Source organism: Plectropomus leopardus, chromosome 19, assembly GCF_026936395.1.
Source record: "Plectropomus leopardus strain MGB_pleo_1.0 chromosome 19, ASM2693639v1, whole genome shotgun sequence".
Lineage (NCBI taxonomy): Eukaryota > Metazoa > Chordata > Actinopteri > Perciformes > Serranidae > Plectropomus > Plectropomus leopardus.
In genome coordinates, this window is record NC_142194.1 from 8,240,515 (window position 1) to 8,254,799 (window position 14,285).

The 14,285-nt window shown below is 41.2% G+C and overlaps 2 protein-coding genes across 2 annotated transcripts; both read right to left on the reverse strand.

Annotated features, from left to right (window-relative positions):
* Position 1: 1 nt before the first annotated feature.
* Positions 2-6,514, reverse strand: LOC121958453 (elastase-1). Its single transcript, XM_042507381.2, has 7 exons — positions 6,339-6,514; positions 4,310-4,640; positions 4,097-4,206; positions 3,261-3,355; positions 2,850-3,130; positions 1,352-1,515; positions 2-459 (listed from the first exon to the last, which is right to left on the reverse strand). Exons 2-7 carry the CDS (start codon positions 4,443-4,445, stop codon positions 280-282), a joined length of 966 nt encoding a protein of 321 aa, XP_042363315.1. The 5' UTR covers positions 4,446-4,640; positions 6,339-6,514; the 3' UTR covers positions 2-279.
* A 1,611-nt stretch (positions 6,515-8,125) lies between these two features.
* On the reverse strand, positions 8,126-14,180 carry LOC148186301 (uncharacterized). Its single transcript, XM_088069908.1, has 2 exons — positions 13,961-14,180; positions 8,126-12,063 (listed from the first exon to the last, which is right to left on the reverse strand). Exon 2 carries the CDS (start codon positions 12,046-12,048, stop codon positions 10,021-10,023), a length of 2,028 nt encoding a protein of 675 aa, XP_087926034.1. The 5' UTR covers positions 12,049-12,063; positions 13,961-14,180; the 3' UTR covers positions 8,126-10,020.
* Positions 14,181-14,285: the final 105 nt, after the last annotated feature.

A 14,285-nucleotide genomic window follows, 5' to 3' on the forward strand; every position in this document is an offset into this window, starting at 1 on the left:
GTTGCCTTTAACCAAATTTATTGCGCAAATGTAGACTGGATGTCATGTGCACTCTGCAGTGCTCTGTTTAATCTGTTTGAAACCAGAGCAGCGCTCAGTGTCGACTGTAAAATAATGTGTGTTAGAAAACAATCATTTCACATTCAGAACATGTATTTACATCTTGAAGTGGTTGTTGTTGCGAGACTCTTAGAAAAGAAACAGATTGTAGTCGTCTGTAGACGTCAGACATGAAACAGAGCTTATGTTTGCTGTCAGCGCCGAGTCAGGCGGCCCCGCTCAGTGCAGGAAGAAGTCCCTGATGCGTGTTGCCTCGATCCAGGGGATGTAGGCGGCGGTGCGGGTGAAGACGCTGGGTTTGTTCTCCACGGTGCAGCCGATCGGGCCGAAGCTCACCACGCCGTGCACCTCCCAGCGGTCCCGCCCCAGCTGGCACAGCAGAGGACCACCAGAGTCGCCCTGAGAGAGGAGGAAGGAGGAAGGAGAGGGAAGGTCAGTGTTGTCAAAAAGCTATTCGCAAAATATCGATCCTGAATATTTGAAGTAGTTTCAATACTCAATTTCCGCAGTCTGGATTATCGGTGTTTCCCACATTTTCATTTATTTGTGGCGGCTCGTCACGATTAAAACATCTGCTGCCACAAATAGATTTTTTGTTTTAGGTGCTGGACTTTTAATTAGGAGAGCTGCTGAAAAATATCCTTCAGTTATTAATGCACCACACTCTCGGAGCGCAGAGCGCAGTCTGGGCGCTGACGGAGCAGCATGAATTCACTTAAAATAAAATTTAACTGTTCATCCTGGTGGGTGGAGACGTTAGCTGTGACTCGCAGCAGCTGCTCCTCTCATCCATCGATCTGACCTGATCAGCTCTGAATGGATCGACAGATCAGTTATCGACTGCAAGGTCATAAACTGCTTCTGACGAAAAATAATTCATGTAGAGCTGCGCCTGCCCTGCGTCCACGTCAAAAAACTCCAAATTTAGAGAGGGGATACAGAATAAAACAAAAGCTGACACGCGTATTTAAAAGAAAAACAAAAGTGTTGTCGGCTGCTGCCACACACACTCTTTCTGTGGGAATCACTGCTCGTTGTTTCTGTTCTGTTCTCTGCTACTAAGAAACAAAAAGTAGTCGTTAATTTTATCTTTTCACAAAAATATTTAATTTTATACCCTCAAAGTCAGTTTTCGAGTGGTATTTAAAATCACATTAAATACTGCAAATTTTCAGCTTATTGTATCAAAATTAGACCATAACAGGTCATAACACTAAAGATTTTTAAAAAAAAATATTTTTAACGTAATTTTCCGTCTACATCCAACGTGTTGTGTAAATGTCAGTTGTACCTGGCATGCAGCAGGTGGGCCCTCGGTGTCCCTGAACCCGGCACAGATCATGGAGTCTCGGACACGATCGCCCCAGAATTTCTTCTGCCGGCAGGTCTTGAAGTCGATGATGGGCAGGCGGGCTTGATTCAGAGCTTCTGCCAGAGACACGTTCTCCTTCCCACCTGAAATTTATTTGAGGACAACAATTTAAATTTAAACTGAATTTCTGCTTCTCTTAACTTCTTATCCAGGCTTACAGCACGATAATGAATTCAGTCCAGATGAAAATATCGAGGACTGAGATTGGAAGGGTGAGTTTTGACTGACCTTATAGGGCAGCAATAATTTGTCCTTATTGTTTTCAGTTATTTAAATCTTATATATTAAAACTAAAATCTGAGCAAATTGGCTTAATTTCCTTCCAAAACATAGAAAGAAGGCAAAGAGCAACATAAGACAAAATGATTTAAACTTAGCAAAAAATTAGTAAAAACTACAAGAAAAATACCTGAAAATTAATGAATAGATAAAAAACAATGGAAATTAACTGGAAAACATTCTTTAAAAATTACAATTATTTGTAACATCATTGTAAATATGAAATTATGATGGTCACAATTATAGTTTTCCCTATTTTTTTCCTCACTAGATATTTTTCCTGAGTTTTTAAAATTAATTTTCCACATCTACTAATTTCTTTAAGTTTATGAAACATTTATCATCAAGCTGCTCATTGCCTTTTCCCATGTTTTTGAGCATGGGTTTCTCAGGTTCAAAGGTTTCATTGTTGTGAAAGGTGTCAATGTTTGAAAGGGTTAATGAGTAATATTTTGACATTTATTTATGTTTTTTTTTTTTGGGAGTAAGTACTTTAAGGCCTTTTTTGTCCCCAAATAATTCAGTGTTCACTGTTAAGTCTTTTGGTTTTTGATATATAACTTTCGATCGGTTAAAAAGTATCTATTTGTCACACAGCCACAATATTCTAACATATTTATGATCCCTGAGTATGAATCCTACTAATTTTAAACTTAACCCTTTGAAATCTGGATCAACATCATTTTTTGTGCTGTGTTCAGAAGTTCAAATTTAAATACTTCACAAGTATTTAAACCTTAAAAATCTGAGCAAATTGGTTTGCTTTCCTCTGAAATCATACAAAAAGACAATCAGCAACTTGACAAGAATTGTTCTACAAGTTACAGGAAATTATGGGTTTTGGATTTTTTTTAAAAAAAAAATAGCTAGGAGTTATAACTCTTTATTTAAATTAATTATTTGACAGAATTTTTAGTAAGTATTTGAATAACTTAAAGTCAGTTCCTTGTCTTTTGTGATTGTTAATTTTTTTCCTTCCTTTTTTTGTAATTTTCTTTTTTTTTTTTCTTTTTACTATCATTATTATTAGTATTATTTTGCTAATTTTGAGGTCATTTCTTTTTGTGTTGCTCATTGCCTTTTCAAAGGGCAGGTTGATTTTTTCCAGAGCTTTCTCTCCCCTCTCTTCTCCACTCACCCCGGGTGTCTCCCCAGCCCGTGACCCAGCAGTAGTGTCCTGGATTGAGGCTGGTCTGCTTGCGCGGCAGGCAGGCGTAGCGGATGAAGTTCGAAGGGACAATATCTGTGGCGGCCTTCACCAGGGCGATGTCGTAGTCCAGCTCGCTGTGAGCCGGGTAGCGGAAGTTCTCGTGTCGGTAGATTCTCTTCACGGGGAAGATCCTCTCTGCCGTCTCTGAACGCTTCAGCTGGTGCTTCCCCAGGACGATCCTCCAGCTCCCAGCATCCTCAGCTTTACCCCTGAGAGGCCAGAAAACCTTGTTAAAGCAAGTTGGTTCTCATTCTGTCGTCTCTTTCTGCTAAAACGTCTTCAAACATCAAACTAAATGTTCTTCTCTGTGTTTCTTTTTCTGTATTTATAGTTTCTTACTTCTGGAAGCAGTGAGCAGCAGTGAGGACCCAGTTTTTGTGGATGAGAGTTCCTCCACAGACATGAATGAAATGTTTACTTCCCCTGGGACGAACCTGCGAGACACAACCAGACAGATGTGAGATTATTTTAACGGCAGTTTCCTTGTCTGTCTTCATGTCCGCTGACAGCCAACACAGAACTTTGATCAACTTTGATTTAAGGCAACTTCATACAAATACTTGAGATTAAAACCCAACCAATAAATCTGTAATATATTGTCAAATATTGCCTCTGATCTGCAGGTGTTCAGTAAATGTCAGCCAATAAGAAACAAAAAGTTGCAGCACAGAAATACCAGCGACACGGTTTGTTCGATGACATTTTAAAATAGATCGTCAATATGTAGTTTGGCCACCAGAGAGCGCCAACAAGTTGCAGTTTTAAAATGTTTTTCTTACTGTAAATACAGTGATCACAATGTTTTAACAGCCAATATAAATATCATAATATTAGCTTGTACTTTACTACCAGATTGATAAAGCACTCAAATATTCATGTTGGCGTTTGGCCTTGAAATTAGAAATTGGTTGGTCACTACTTGGGATACACCAAAACAGCATAAACCTACATGTAAAAGCACTCCTAATGATGAAACTAATACGATTACTGCTACTTTGTTCCTTTTGAAGTGTCCTGTGTAGTGGACCATTTCCCAGGCCATGAAAATAACATACATTTCCCATTTCAACTTTCCTTATCTTGTTGCAGTCTAATAGAAAAAGTATGTATGTAACATTTTTAGGAAGTCAGATTTCTCATCACTGACGCACATCTGAAGACAAAGGCAGATTTACCTGCAGGGAGACTTGCCAGGGCCAGGAGTGAGGTCTGGCCTCGTTCCCAGACACAATCCTCTCAGCCATGTTGGGCTTAAAGTGAGCCATCCCACAGTCTCTGGGCCAGTCTGAGAGGAAACAGAACAGCGTAAAGCCCCCAAAAAACAGATCAGACATTCAAATCAAAAATGTTACGGTGTGTTCCTTAAACGTGTGTGTGTTTGCCCTCACCCAGGTGGAGGAGCTTGTGCTGTGGCTGTCGTCCGGGGGTGAGTGTGTATGCGGCTGCGGGCAGAGACGCCTTGCTCAACAGCAGCGGCAGCAGCAGAGACAGAAAGAGGAGCAGAGGAGGTCCGGGTACAGCCATCGTCTATCACAGAATCACCGGCCGGCACACATCCCACGCTATTTATACCAGGCAGCAAGCACAGGCAGAAGTACATGCACAGGTACACATACAGTACACACACACACACACACTTTACAGCAGGGACAATGAGTTGTGTCACAACAAAGGACGAGCGCTGGATTGTTCTCCTGTAGCTGTGAGTTTCCACTGCCGCTGAGAAAAAAAGGGATTTCGGGGAGTCCCATCAGCACTTTCACACACATATAGTATGCTCACAGTACACCAACATGCAGCCGGGACAAAGGCAATACAGAAGTGTACACAAACAAACATCACGTCATGTCACATGACCCACAGCAGTGACATAGTGACCTCAACGTGACCTTTATCTCTGATATCTCCTCTATAGTTCATCCATGACAAACATGACTCAGTAGAAAATATGTTGGTGTGTTTACTGACCGAAAGATGTGTGGATATTTATACTTTACAGGCCACTTTCCAGGCTCTGAAAAGTGACGTCAATGCCGTAAATGTTCTTTCTAATGGCCAGCAGGGGGCGACTCCACTGGTTGAAAAATGATTGTATAGAAGTCAATGAGAAAATCACTTCATTTATTACCTCAGTTCGCATTTTCTTATTGAGTTTGTGGTCTTTTTGGTAAGTTTCTCTTTCTCTTTAATACATCATGGTGTTAATTATGTAAATGTGTCCCCATTTAGAGTAAAATAGACGATAAAGCGGGGTATGCCTCAGGGCGTGGCTGCTATTTCAAGTCACTGCCAAAACGGTGTCCTCTGCTTGCTCCTCCCCAGCCCCACCCTGTTGTCCAAGTATGGCCATTTCTGGCTTGAAAAAAAACAAAAACATGCTGGCAAAGGCCAAAACACCAAACTTTTCAAAACAAATGGAGACTTTCTTGCTCAGTTGGTCAAGTCAATATTGTCAAACAAGGTGCTCTGTGGTGGGTTAAACGTTTTTTAAAAAACAGAACCAGCTTACTTAGAGTACAGAGTGTTTCATCTCTCATTTCAGACTCACACTTTTAACTAACAGACGTTGTGAAAGAAGCGTACACAGCCACCATTGAATCTCTTATTGGTTTGTTAACTGATATTTTGACACTGTAAGTTTGGAGTTTTTTTGCACCATTTTGCTTTTTTGGAGCCAGAGGCGGCCATATTCGGGTGAGAGGGTGGAGCTCTGGAGAAATGAATATGATTCAGCAATAATAAGGTAGCCACGCCCCGAAGCATACCTGGCTTTATCATTGGTTTTACTCTAAATGGGAGCATAATTTATAAAATGAACATTATGCTTTACTGAAGATTTAAAACTGAAGACTGAGACCATAAACTCCTGAGAAAAATGTTTTTCGAGATAGTTAAAATAGTGAGAATTCAAATAATTTTTTCATTGACTTCTTTACAATCAGACTCCTTTTTGCAACCACTGGAGTCGCCCCCTGCTGGCCATTAGCCAGAAGGCAGGTTTAAGGCATTTTCACATTGGCTTCACTTCCCAAAACTGGAGATAACCTCTTGTGCTAAACCAAGATGGTTTATATTATTAACAATATAGCTGCGAAACACCAACACTCAAGATTATAGTAAGCATGTTAGCAAGCTGATATTTGCTAATTAGCATTTAGCTCAAAACAGTCTAGTCTTGTATTTCAATAGTAAAATAGTAAGATGCCCTAATCATTCAATACACATTATTATTATTTAAAATATTTGATTTAAAGTGTTTTTATGTTATGTTTAGCTGATATCTTATTTTTCAAATCCTTCATGTCGATATCATAGTCAAAAATCCGCTATCACACGGTTCATATAAAAACATATTTTTTAATCACTCTTGATAATCTGTTTTTATAGCATATTTACAGTTGACAATTGCCTACTCACCACAGAAGAAGTCCCAAACAAAAATGTTTTTGTATTCAGAGTGACAGCGACACTGACTTAAAACCTGCACATCTCTGCATGGCTGAATAAGCGTCAAAAAGTCATAAAAAAATATCTTTGTGTAATTTTGGCGCATTGGCCCTTTAAGACCAGAAAATAATGATAAAAAACAGAAAAGCAACAGAGAGTGTCTACACACATCTGTGAAGATTTGACAACAATGACTGCAGTGGAAGCCACCAGTGAGTGGAGCTTTTTTTCGGCTGTGAATGAGAGAGAATGTGCCCGCTCATCTGAATGGAGGCGCCTGAATGGTCAAACCTCACCGCTGTGGGTCACCAAGTTTGCACTCAACTTGGTGTATGTTTTCCACAGTGAATGAGTTCAGAGAGGATGAGGAGAGAGGGAGGGAGAGTTTAGCGTGTTTGGGGTTTTTATTGAGTTGGGTTTTATTCTCAAAGAAAATATTTCAGCTCCTGTGTTATCGTCTGTTTGAGAGTCAGCAGCACTTCACCTAATTTGTCAGATGATGATTTTTTTTTAAAACTTATGTCCAGAACAGTATATCATCTCAAAGACGGATTAAAAAGACTCAAGAAACTTGTTCAAAAAAGGAGCAAAAACCAAAAGTGCACAAATAGCAGTATGAAGATCAGTAAAAATAAAGAATTATTGTCAGCTAAGTGGACTTAAAGTGTTGAATGATTCATTATGCGCAATTGCACCCTTTACAATAGTACAAATAAATATATTATTTTTTGGGTAAGCAGCATATTACTGATGTTGTTGGCTGCGGTGGAGCTACTTTTAATAATTTCATATAATGCTTTGAAACAGTTGACCATATTTTATAGACAGATTTTATGCTTAAACTCAAAGTAAAAAGTAACTTTATTTGTCAAATAAATGTTGCAGAGTAAATGTTAAATTTTTCCCTCTGAAATGTTGAAAAGAAGACATGAAAATTATAATCTGCTGATGTGAGCTTATCACAGATTCATCTGTGTATGGCAGGAAAGTAACATTTTTAGTACAAAAATGCAGTTTGTTTAAAGTAATTTAGAAACTGTATCAGGTATTAATTGATTGAATTAAAAGGATCGATATAAAAATATTGTTGCGTTCTTATGTAAACAAAAAAGACGGGTCATTATCAGAGTTTTAAAATGTTAAAATTTTGATGTCAGCATTGGGCCCAAAAATTCAGTATCAGTCATGCTTAAGTTAAGTACAAGTGCTCAGGGTTCCCATGGTCATTGCAAAGCTGGAAAAGTCATGGAATTTAAATCATTTTTCAATTTAAAATAGATTTTAAATAAATCATTGAATTTGAATTTGTGAAGTCTTATATGCCACAAACATTTTATTTAATTTGTCCTTTTTTAAATTCCCTTTTGTGAAAATGAGTTAAGATGTTCTGTGTAAAATTCCACAATTCTGATGTTACAAATGTTTAAATGTACCATAAACAAATACTGTGTTCATTTCATACTTGTACTTACCTGTTGGCAAAATATAGATTAACATTACTCAGTCCAGTCAACATATTCCTTTATAAAATAAACCCCTGCACAGGACCACATATACACTGCTTACCTTTATGCCTTCATTCAGTGCTTGACTAAGAAGAAAATCTGTCCAAAAATCAGTCTTATATTTCATAAAAAAATATTTTGAAAAGGTCTTTAAAAGTAGCTCTCTGCCAACATCCTGATTAAAGGTATTAACAATTTTAACTGTTATCCAAAAGAAAAACAAACATTTTTAGAGCAACAGAGATACAAAGACAAAAGTTGGTTTTATTGAGCATCTACATGACAAATAAATGAACTTCTGGTGGCCGTTTTATTAATTTACAGGTAATTCTCAACTTTTATAAAAACCTCGCTCGAAATGCAGGCTGGTTTTCAGAAGCAGAAGAAAGGGACACAATAAAGTATAAAACAAAATACATATGATATCCTTGATATACATAATAGCTGATGTATTTTATCCTTACACACTTTTGATTGATGTTTCAGTAATGCATCTTACAAGGAGAATATTAACTGTAAATAAAATAAATAAAATGTTTCTGAAAAGCGTGCAGAGGAGGCCACGAGTTGAAGCCATGAGTAGTGTCTGCAGGTATTATTACTTCATACAGCCCAAAAAAACCTCAGCCAACAAGTTAGGACAGCTTGTACGGGACCAACCCGTTCTCGTCCCAGGTCATCAAATACTGATTCATTTTGTGCTGCTCAGCGTCGTGTGGCGAGATTTATGTGATCAAATACATGATTAATGTTATGAAACGGTCGCAGCTAGGTTTAGGCAACAAAACTACTTGGTTGGGTTCAGAAAAAAGACATGTTTTTGGGTTAAAATGAGTATTTGTGTGACTTCAGTGTGCACATCTTGTTTTGTTTTTCCCCTCCCTCCAGTCCGATGCAAACTTCAGTGCTTTTTATACGACACGAGTTACTCTCAACATCAAGTATTATTGCAGATGAGTTTACTTTGGGTTAGCTGAAAGCCTGGTGTGTCTCAAAAAGCAGCAGCCTCCTAAAAACTGTTAATATACGACTTATTTGAAACAGCAAATATGTTTTGAAGGAAAAGTAATGCAGAGCGGTTATGTTTTCTGTTACCTTAACGAGGAAATGTTGTTAATTAATGTACCTGGCAAGTCACAAAAATGTTGATACTGAACATATCAGCAAAATGTTAATGGACAACATATTTCTGTTGTTTTCTGCCAAAATAGGCAGTCTCGCATTAAAGGTTCTTCTTTATCCGGAATCACAGTCTTTCCCTAAACTTAACAGAAGTTTTCTTGTTGTTTTAACCTGTAAGAAAGAGTATGGACATAAAACCTGGAATTCTGGTTTCAAGGTCCTGCACTTTGTTTGACCACCATACTCCCAAACCGTCTCCTTGCATATCCTGTGCAGTTGTAGGCAGATTTTGAGACAAATATGCAAAAGACCTCACTCCTTTCCTACAAAGGATCAAGACACACAGACTTTTTGGTGTTATTGTTATTGTTTTTGTAGTCTTTTTGTGTCTCCTTTGAGATAATTTTGTGTCATTTTGTATATCTTTGTAATTATTTTGTGTCTCTTTGTGCTTGTTTTGCATCCTTTTATTGTCATTGTTAGTCTTTTCCTGGTCAGTATGTGTTAATCTGACTGACATTTTGTAGGTGAATGCGAGGGGGGCCGTTGGGCCTGTGTCCGATAGGCCCGTTCAGTAATCCATTCATGCACACGGTACATGAATGTTGGGTTTAGTTACAAGAAGAATGCGTTATCTCTGAAGTTAATCCAGGCAGAAATCATGAAAGCAGTTTAGTGGCATATAAACGTAATGTCTCAGAGACAAGGTGGCATAAAGATGCTAAACGGAGTCTTTGGCATCGATACCACATGACAAAGCGGCGGCGTTTGATGCCTTGAGAATGAGAAAGGGCTGATGGGACATTCCTCCCTTGAGAAAATTAAGCCCCAGAGAAACGGTGGAACAGTGGATGAGTGGAGGAGCACATTTTCTAACATTGCGTCTCCACCTTTCCACCAAACAACGAAAAAAAACATGTTGACAACAGCAGATAAAACTACATGTAAGTGAGAGCTGCTCCCAAAGTCAGTGAGCATAAGTTTGTGCAAATATAAATATAAATAATCAAAGCCAGTCGCCGGGATCAATCATCCGTCTTTTTGCAGCCTCCACACCACCCAGGCCTCCTCAGCGACCTGATCACGCTCCTCTTGCGGCGGTGTCCGCTCCCATGTGAGGGTGATTTAGGACGTCTGGTGCCTTCCTCTCTGTTCACCTCATCCTCCTCTTCTTTAACATTCGCTCCCTCTGCTCTGCTTATTCCATGAGCAACATCCACCATCTTCTCCTTTTTGCCTTCCTTTTCCTCCTTCACTTCCCTCCTCCCTTTGTCCGCCTCTGGTGTCCCCTCCTTCTCGGCCTCCACCATACACGTCGAGGTGATGATCTTCACGGGCGGATGAAGCTCTGGGGTCATGGCCTTCACCACATTTGATATGAGAGGAGGCTTTGGTGCTTTCTTCTTCTTCGTGGAAGGTCTCAGAGATCGGGTGGCGTTCTGGAGCTCCAGGTGTTTCTGTATGGCCATGTTCAGCTCCTCCGGGTCCACGGCTGCACCGTGAATGTCCCACGTCATCCCGTCCTCGTCCCACTGCACCTGCTTCATGCTGCTCCTTCTCCTCAGCTGGCCTTTCTCCTGCCCTTGATTCTTCAAGCACGACCTCCTCCTCTCTGGATTGTGCATCAAGTTATCGTCCCACTCCGGGTCGTCTTCTTGCCTCTCCTCCTCCTCCTCGCCGCTGCTCGCTGGGAACATGCTGGAGGACGGGGACACCAGATTGGAGTGGGACCCCACTGAGGCCTTCAGGTTCAGTCTCGATCCGGGTGGCGAGCCCAAGAGGGAGTGAGAGCCCATGTTGGAGTTGTTCCTCCTGAGGTTCCAGAAGGAGCTGATGGGAGTGATCGTCTGCACGGCGGCGTCCACAAGATCCAGCTGTGACGTCATTGTACCTTCCTCCCTGAACACCTGAGCCTTCGTGATTCCCTCTCTGGCATTCAACTTGCACCTGCAGCTGTCCTTCAATAGCGAGTCGCTCAAGGACATAACAAGGGGTGACCTCCGATCTCGGCCTGTCGGACAGCTTTGCCCCGGCAGCTCAAGATGGCAAAATGAACCTCCTCTTCCTGATTCTGGTGCGGCTGCTGGAGAACTAGGCGTCAGGTTGTTCAACATCTGCACCGGGCTCGTCACTCCTCCACAGTCTGACATCTGTGCGCCTTCAGGACTGCACAGCTCTTCTGTCACGTCATCAACAAGGCATCCAGGATCTGACGCACCTCCTTCGGCTAAGCTAACGGACGAAGGGATTGGGGAAGGGAACGTAAAAGAAAGCGAGTTATTCTCCAGGAAGCCCTCATCCTCCGCGCTGGTGAGCTGGAGGAGATTTGGGGAGTTCGATGGCAAAGGTGAGGAGGTGTGAGCCTGCAGCGGTGAAGGCAGCGGAGAGGGTGAACGTGAGGATGCAAAAAACTCTTCCTGCCGATGTGTACCCGGCGTTAGTGCTGAAGAAGGTGTTAAAAGATCTGCAGGTGGTAACGGTGGTGTCTGCAGCGGGGAGATGATGGAAGACGGTGTGGTTGGTGGTGAGGTCGGTTTGGACGTGGAAGAACAAGGGGTTTCCTGGGTTAGACTCGAGGGGCGCGACTTTCCACTTTTCCATACAATTGTGTCTGGAGTGCTGCTGCGGCTTTGTGTGCTGCCGCTGCACTCGCTCCAGCGATGGATGTTGGTGATCCACCGCTCGCTGAGTGCAGGGGGGCTGTGCAGGTCTGCATTTTGGGCTATGAAGGACTGATGGGTGTTGGGGGTGTTGATGCGCTGCCACATGCGAGGGTGCAGCTGCTGCAGCATCACCGAGTTCTGCTCAGAGTGCGTGTTGGTGCTGGAGCTGCGTCGCAGGTCCATGCGAGTCCAGGCCGGGTCCCGCTTGTGCGGCGGCCCCGTGGCCATGACCACATCCATGGAGCTCTTAGAGAGGGAAAAAATTGGAGCCTGATCATCGCCATCCTCTGCTCCCACAGCTGCAGCTTCACTGGAGTAAGAAGCCGATAGACTGACTGAACAAGAGACTGGCTGGTAGCTTTCAGACGCAGGGCGTCCGGGCCTCGCCATGGCAACAGCACCAGCCTGCAAAGAAAGACACATCTATGAATGTTTTGTTACCCTTCATACCTAAAGGAATACTTCGCCAACAAAATGACCAATTGTATATTAGTGACTCACCCTGTGTCATGCCTCTCGTTAACGAAGAATCCAAAAACTGAAAAATTCTAGATGGATTCATAAGAGCCTGCCTTTAACAAAAGCAAAACTATATCAAAACATCCATTAAAAAGTTCTCACATACCTCCTGCAGTATAATCCAAGTCTCATGTATCAGGTCGTATGCGTAGTAGTTCCCAAACAGATGGCACTTTCCAACAGGGAACTGAGGTGAAACTCAAATTCATCAATGTTCTCTTCCAAGTCAGACAAAAAAAGTCATTTTACCTCGCTGAACACAAGAGCTGCTGGTTGACTTCTGCCTCAATCAGTTCATTTGTTTTTGTTATTGTGTAACTTTCGTGAATCTGAACCGGATTCCAAACTTTTTATGTTGTTGTGTCCTTTTTTATCTTTTTGTGTCCTCTCTCTAAATTCAGATGTTTTTGTGGGTCAGTGAAGCGCAGGCTGAACTCCTCCTACGATTTTTTTTTCCTTTGCAACAGATTGTGAAGTTTGAGTTGCTGGGTCGATAATTGATCTGTGGAGCGAATCCAATCAGATCTGGATGGATGAGAGGAGCAGCTGCTGAAGTGGTGAGTGAATACAAACTCTCAGTCTCAGCACAATTAATGATTAAGTCTCGCTCTCACTTTTTTGTTCAGTTCCACATCAGAAAGGGCTGTTTGTTGGAGAAGTACTAAGTATATGACTGGATAAATAAGACTTAATGGACGTTTTAACATAGTTTTGTTGATGTTAAATATGACTCCTCTTTACGTCAATTTATCAAGAATTTTCTCCATTTTTTGATTCTTCATTCACTGTGGAGGCATGAAAGAAAAAAAGAGTTTTCTTCACAAATTTAATGTAACACTGAATGAGAAACTGATGCACAAATTATCAATTGGGGTGTTGAAGTATTCATTCATATTTCAATTTTAAGGGATTTTTGGTCACTTTAAGAAACGTGTTGTGAACATGTCAACATATCACATATGTCAACAACATGTCAACATATTTTTGCTTTTGCTTGTGTTTTTGAGCAAATTAAACTAACAAAGTATAAAATGTTAATAAGTGAGCTTTAGAGATGCTGATGGTGGTCTTTTGTCAGCGTCGAACAGAGGCAGGCTCAGCTAAACTCACTGGCTGCTGTCTGAAGCTTCATATTTGCACATTACCGTTCTGCCCAAAATGTTGGAACTATTCCTTTAATATTTTATTTCTTTCTTTCTGACTCTGAGACACACCCTCAACCCAGTCAGCACACACACACACACACACCCACACACCCACACACACACTGACAGGCTCTCCCAGATTAGCCTAATGGGATTACACAATCCAGATTACTTCATTATTGAGACAAAATGTCGATAGATCAAGACAGTTAAAGAGAGCTTTTGGCCTTCGGCCGACAGAAGACAAAGAAGTAAAAGAGACAAAGAGAGAGAGAGCATTAATGGATGGAAGAGATTATAAAATATGACAATCTTATCTTCCAACACAGTTTGTGTGCATGTTGTGCCTAATTTTATTCCACTGTGAATTAATGCTTTTAAGAAAAGAAGATTACACTGATTTTACAGTCCCTCTCTTGGGTAAAATCAATGCTTCACTGCCTGATTTAGCAACACAAAAACATAATGAATCCATATTTATATCAAAACTAACTGTCAAAATGTCAAATCCAGCTCTGTCCCAAACTGACCCAGCAGTGTTTTAACCGTAACCTTCTAACGTGTCCGTGCTGGAAGAATAAAACGCCAGTTAACCCACAGATATCACAGATATGAAGAGAAAGAAACATGCATCTTACCTTTAAGTTCACACCTGTCCTGTTTCGCCCTGCCGCAGAGCAGGTAGCGCTAAATGGCGTCACTCCTTCCTCCCCTCATTCCCTCCACTCTTCCTCCCTCACCTCTGAAAGAAAATCTTTCCAGACGCCCTCAAAGTCTTAAAGACACACTTTTATAATTTGTTGTCAAACTCGATCTTCTCCTCTGTCTCTTATTTCTCTCAGTTTGCACGAGTGTGAAAATGAGGGTTTCTCTTTGTGTGTTGTGTGACGTGCACATATGCGTGTGTGAAAGAAAGAGGGCCATTACTCTGCCTTTAGCTCTGCGGATTAACCGTCATCTCAT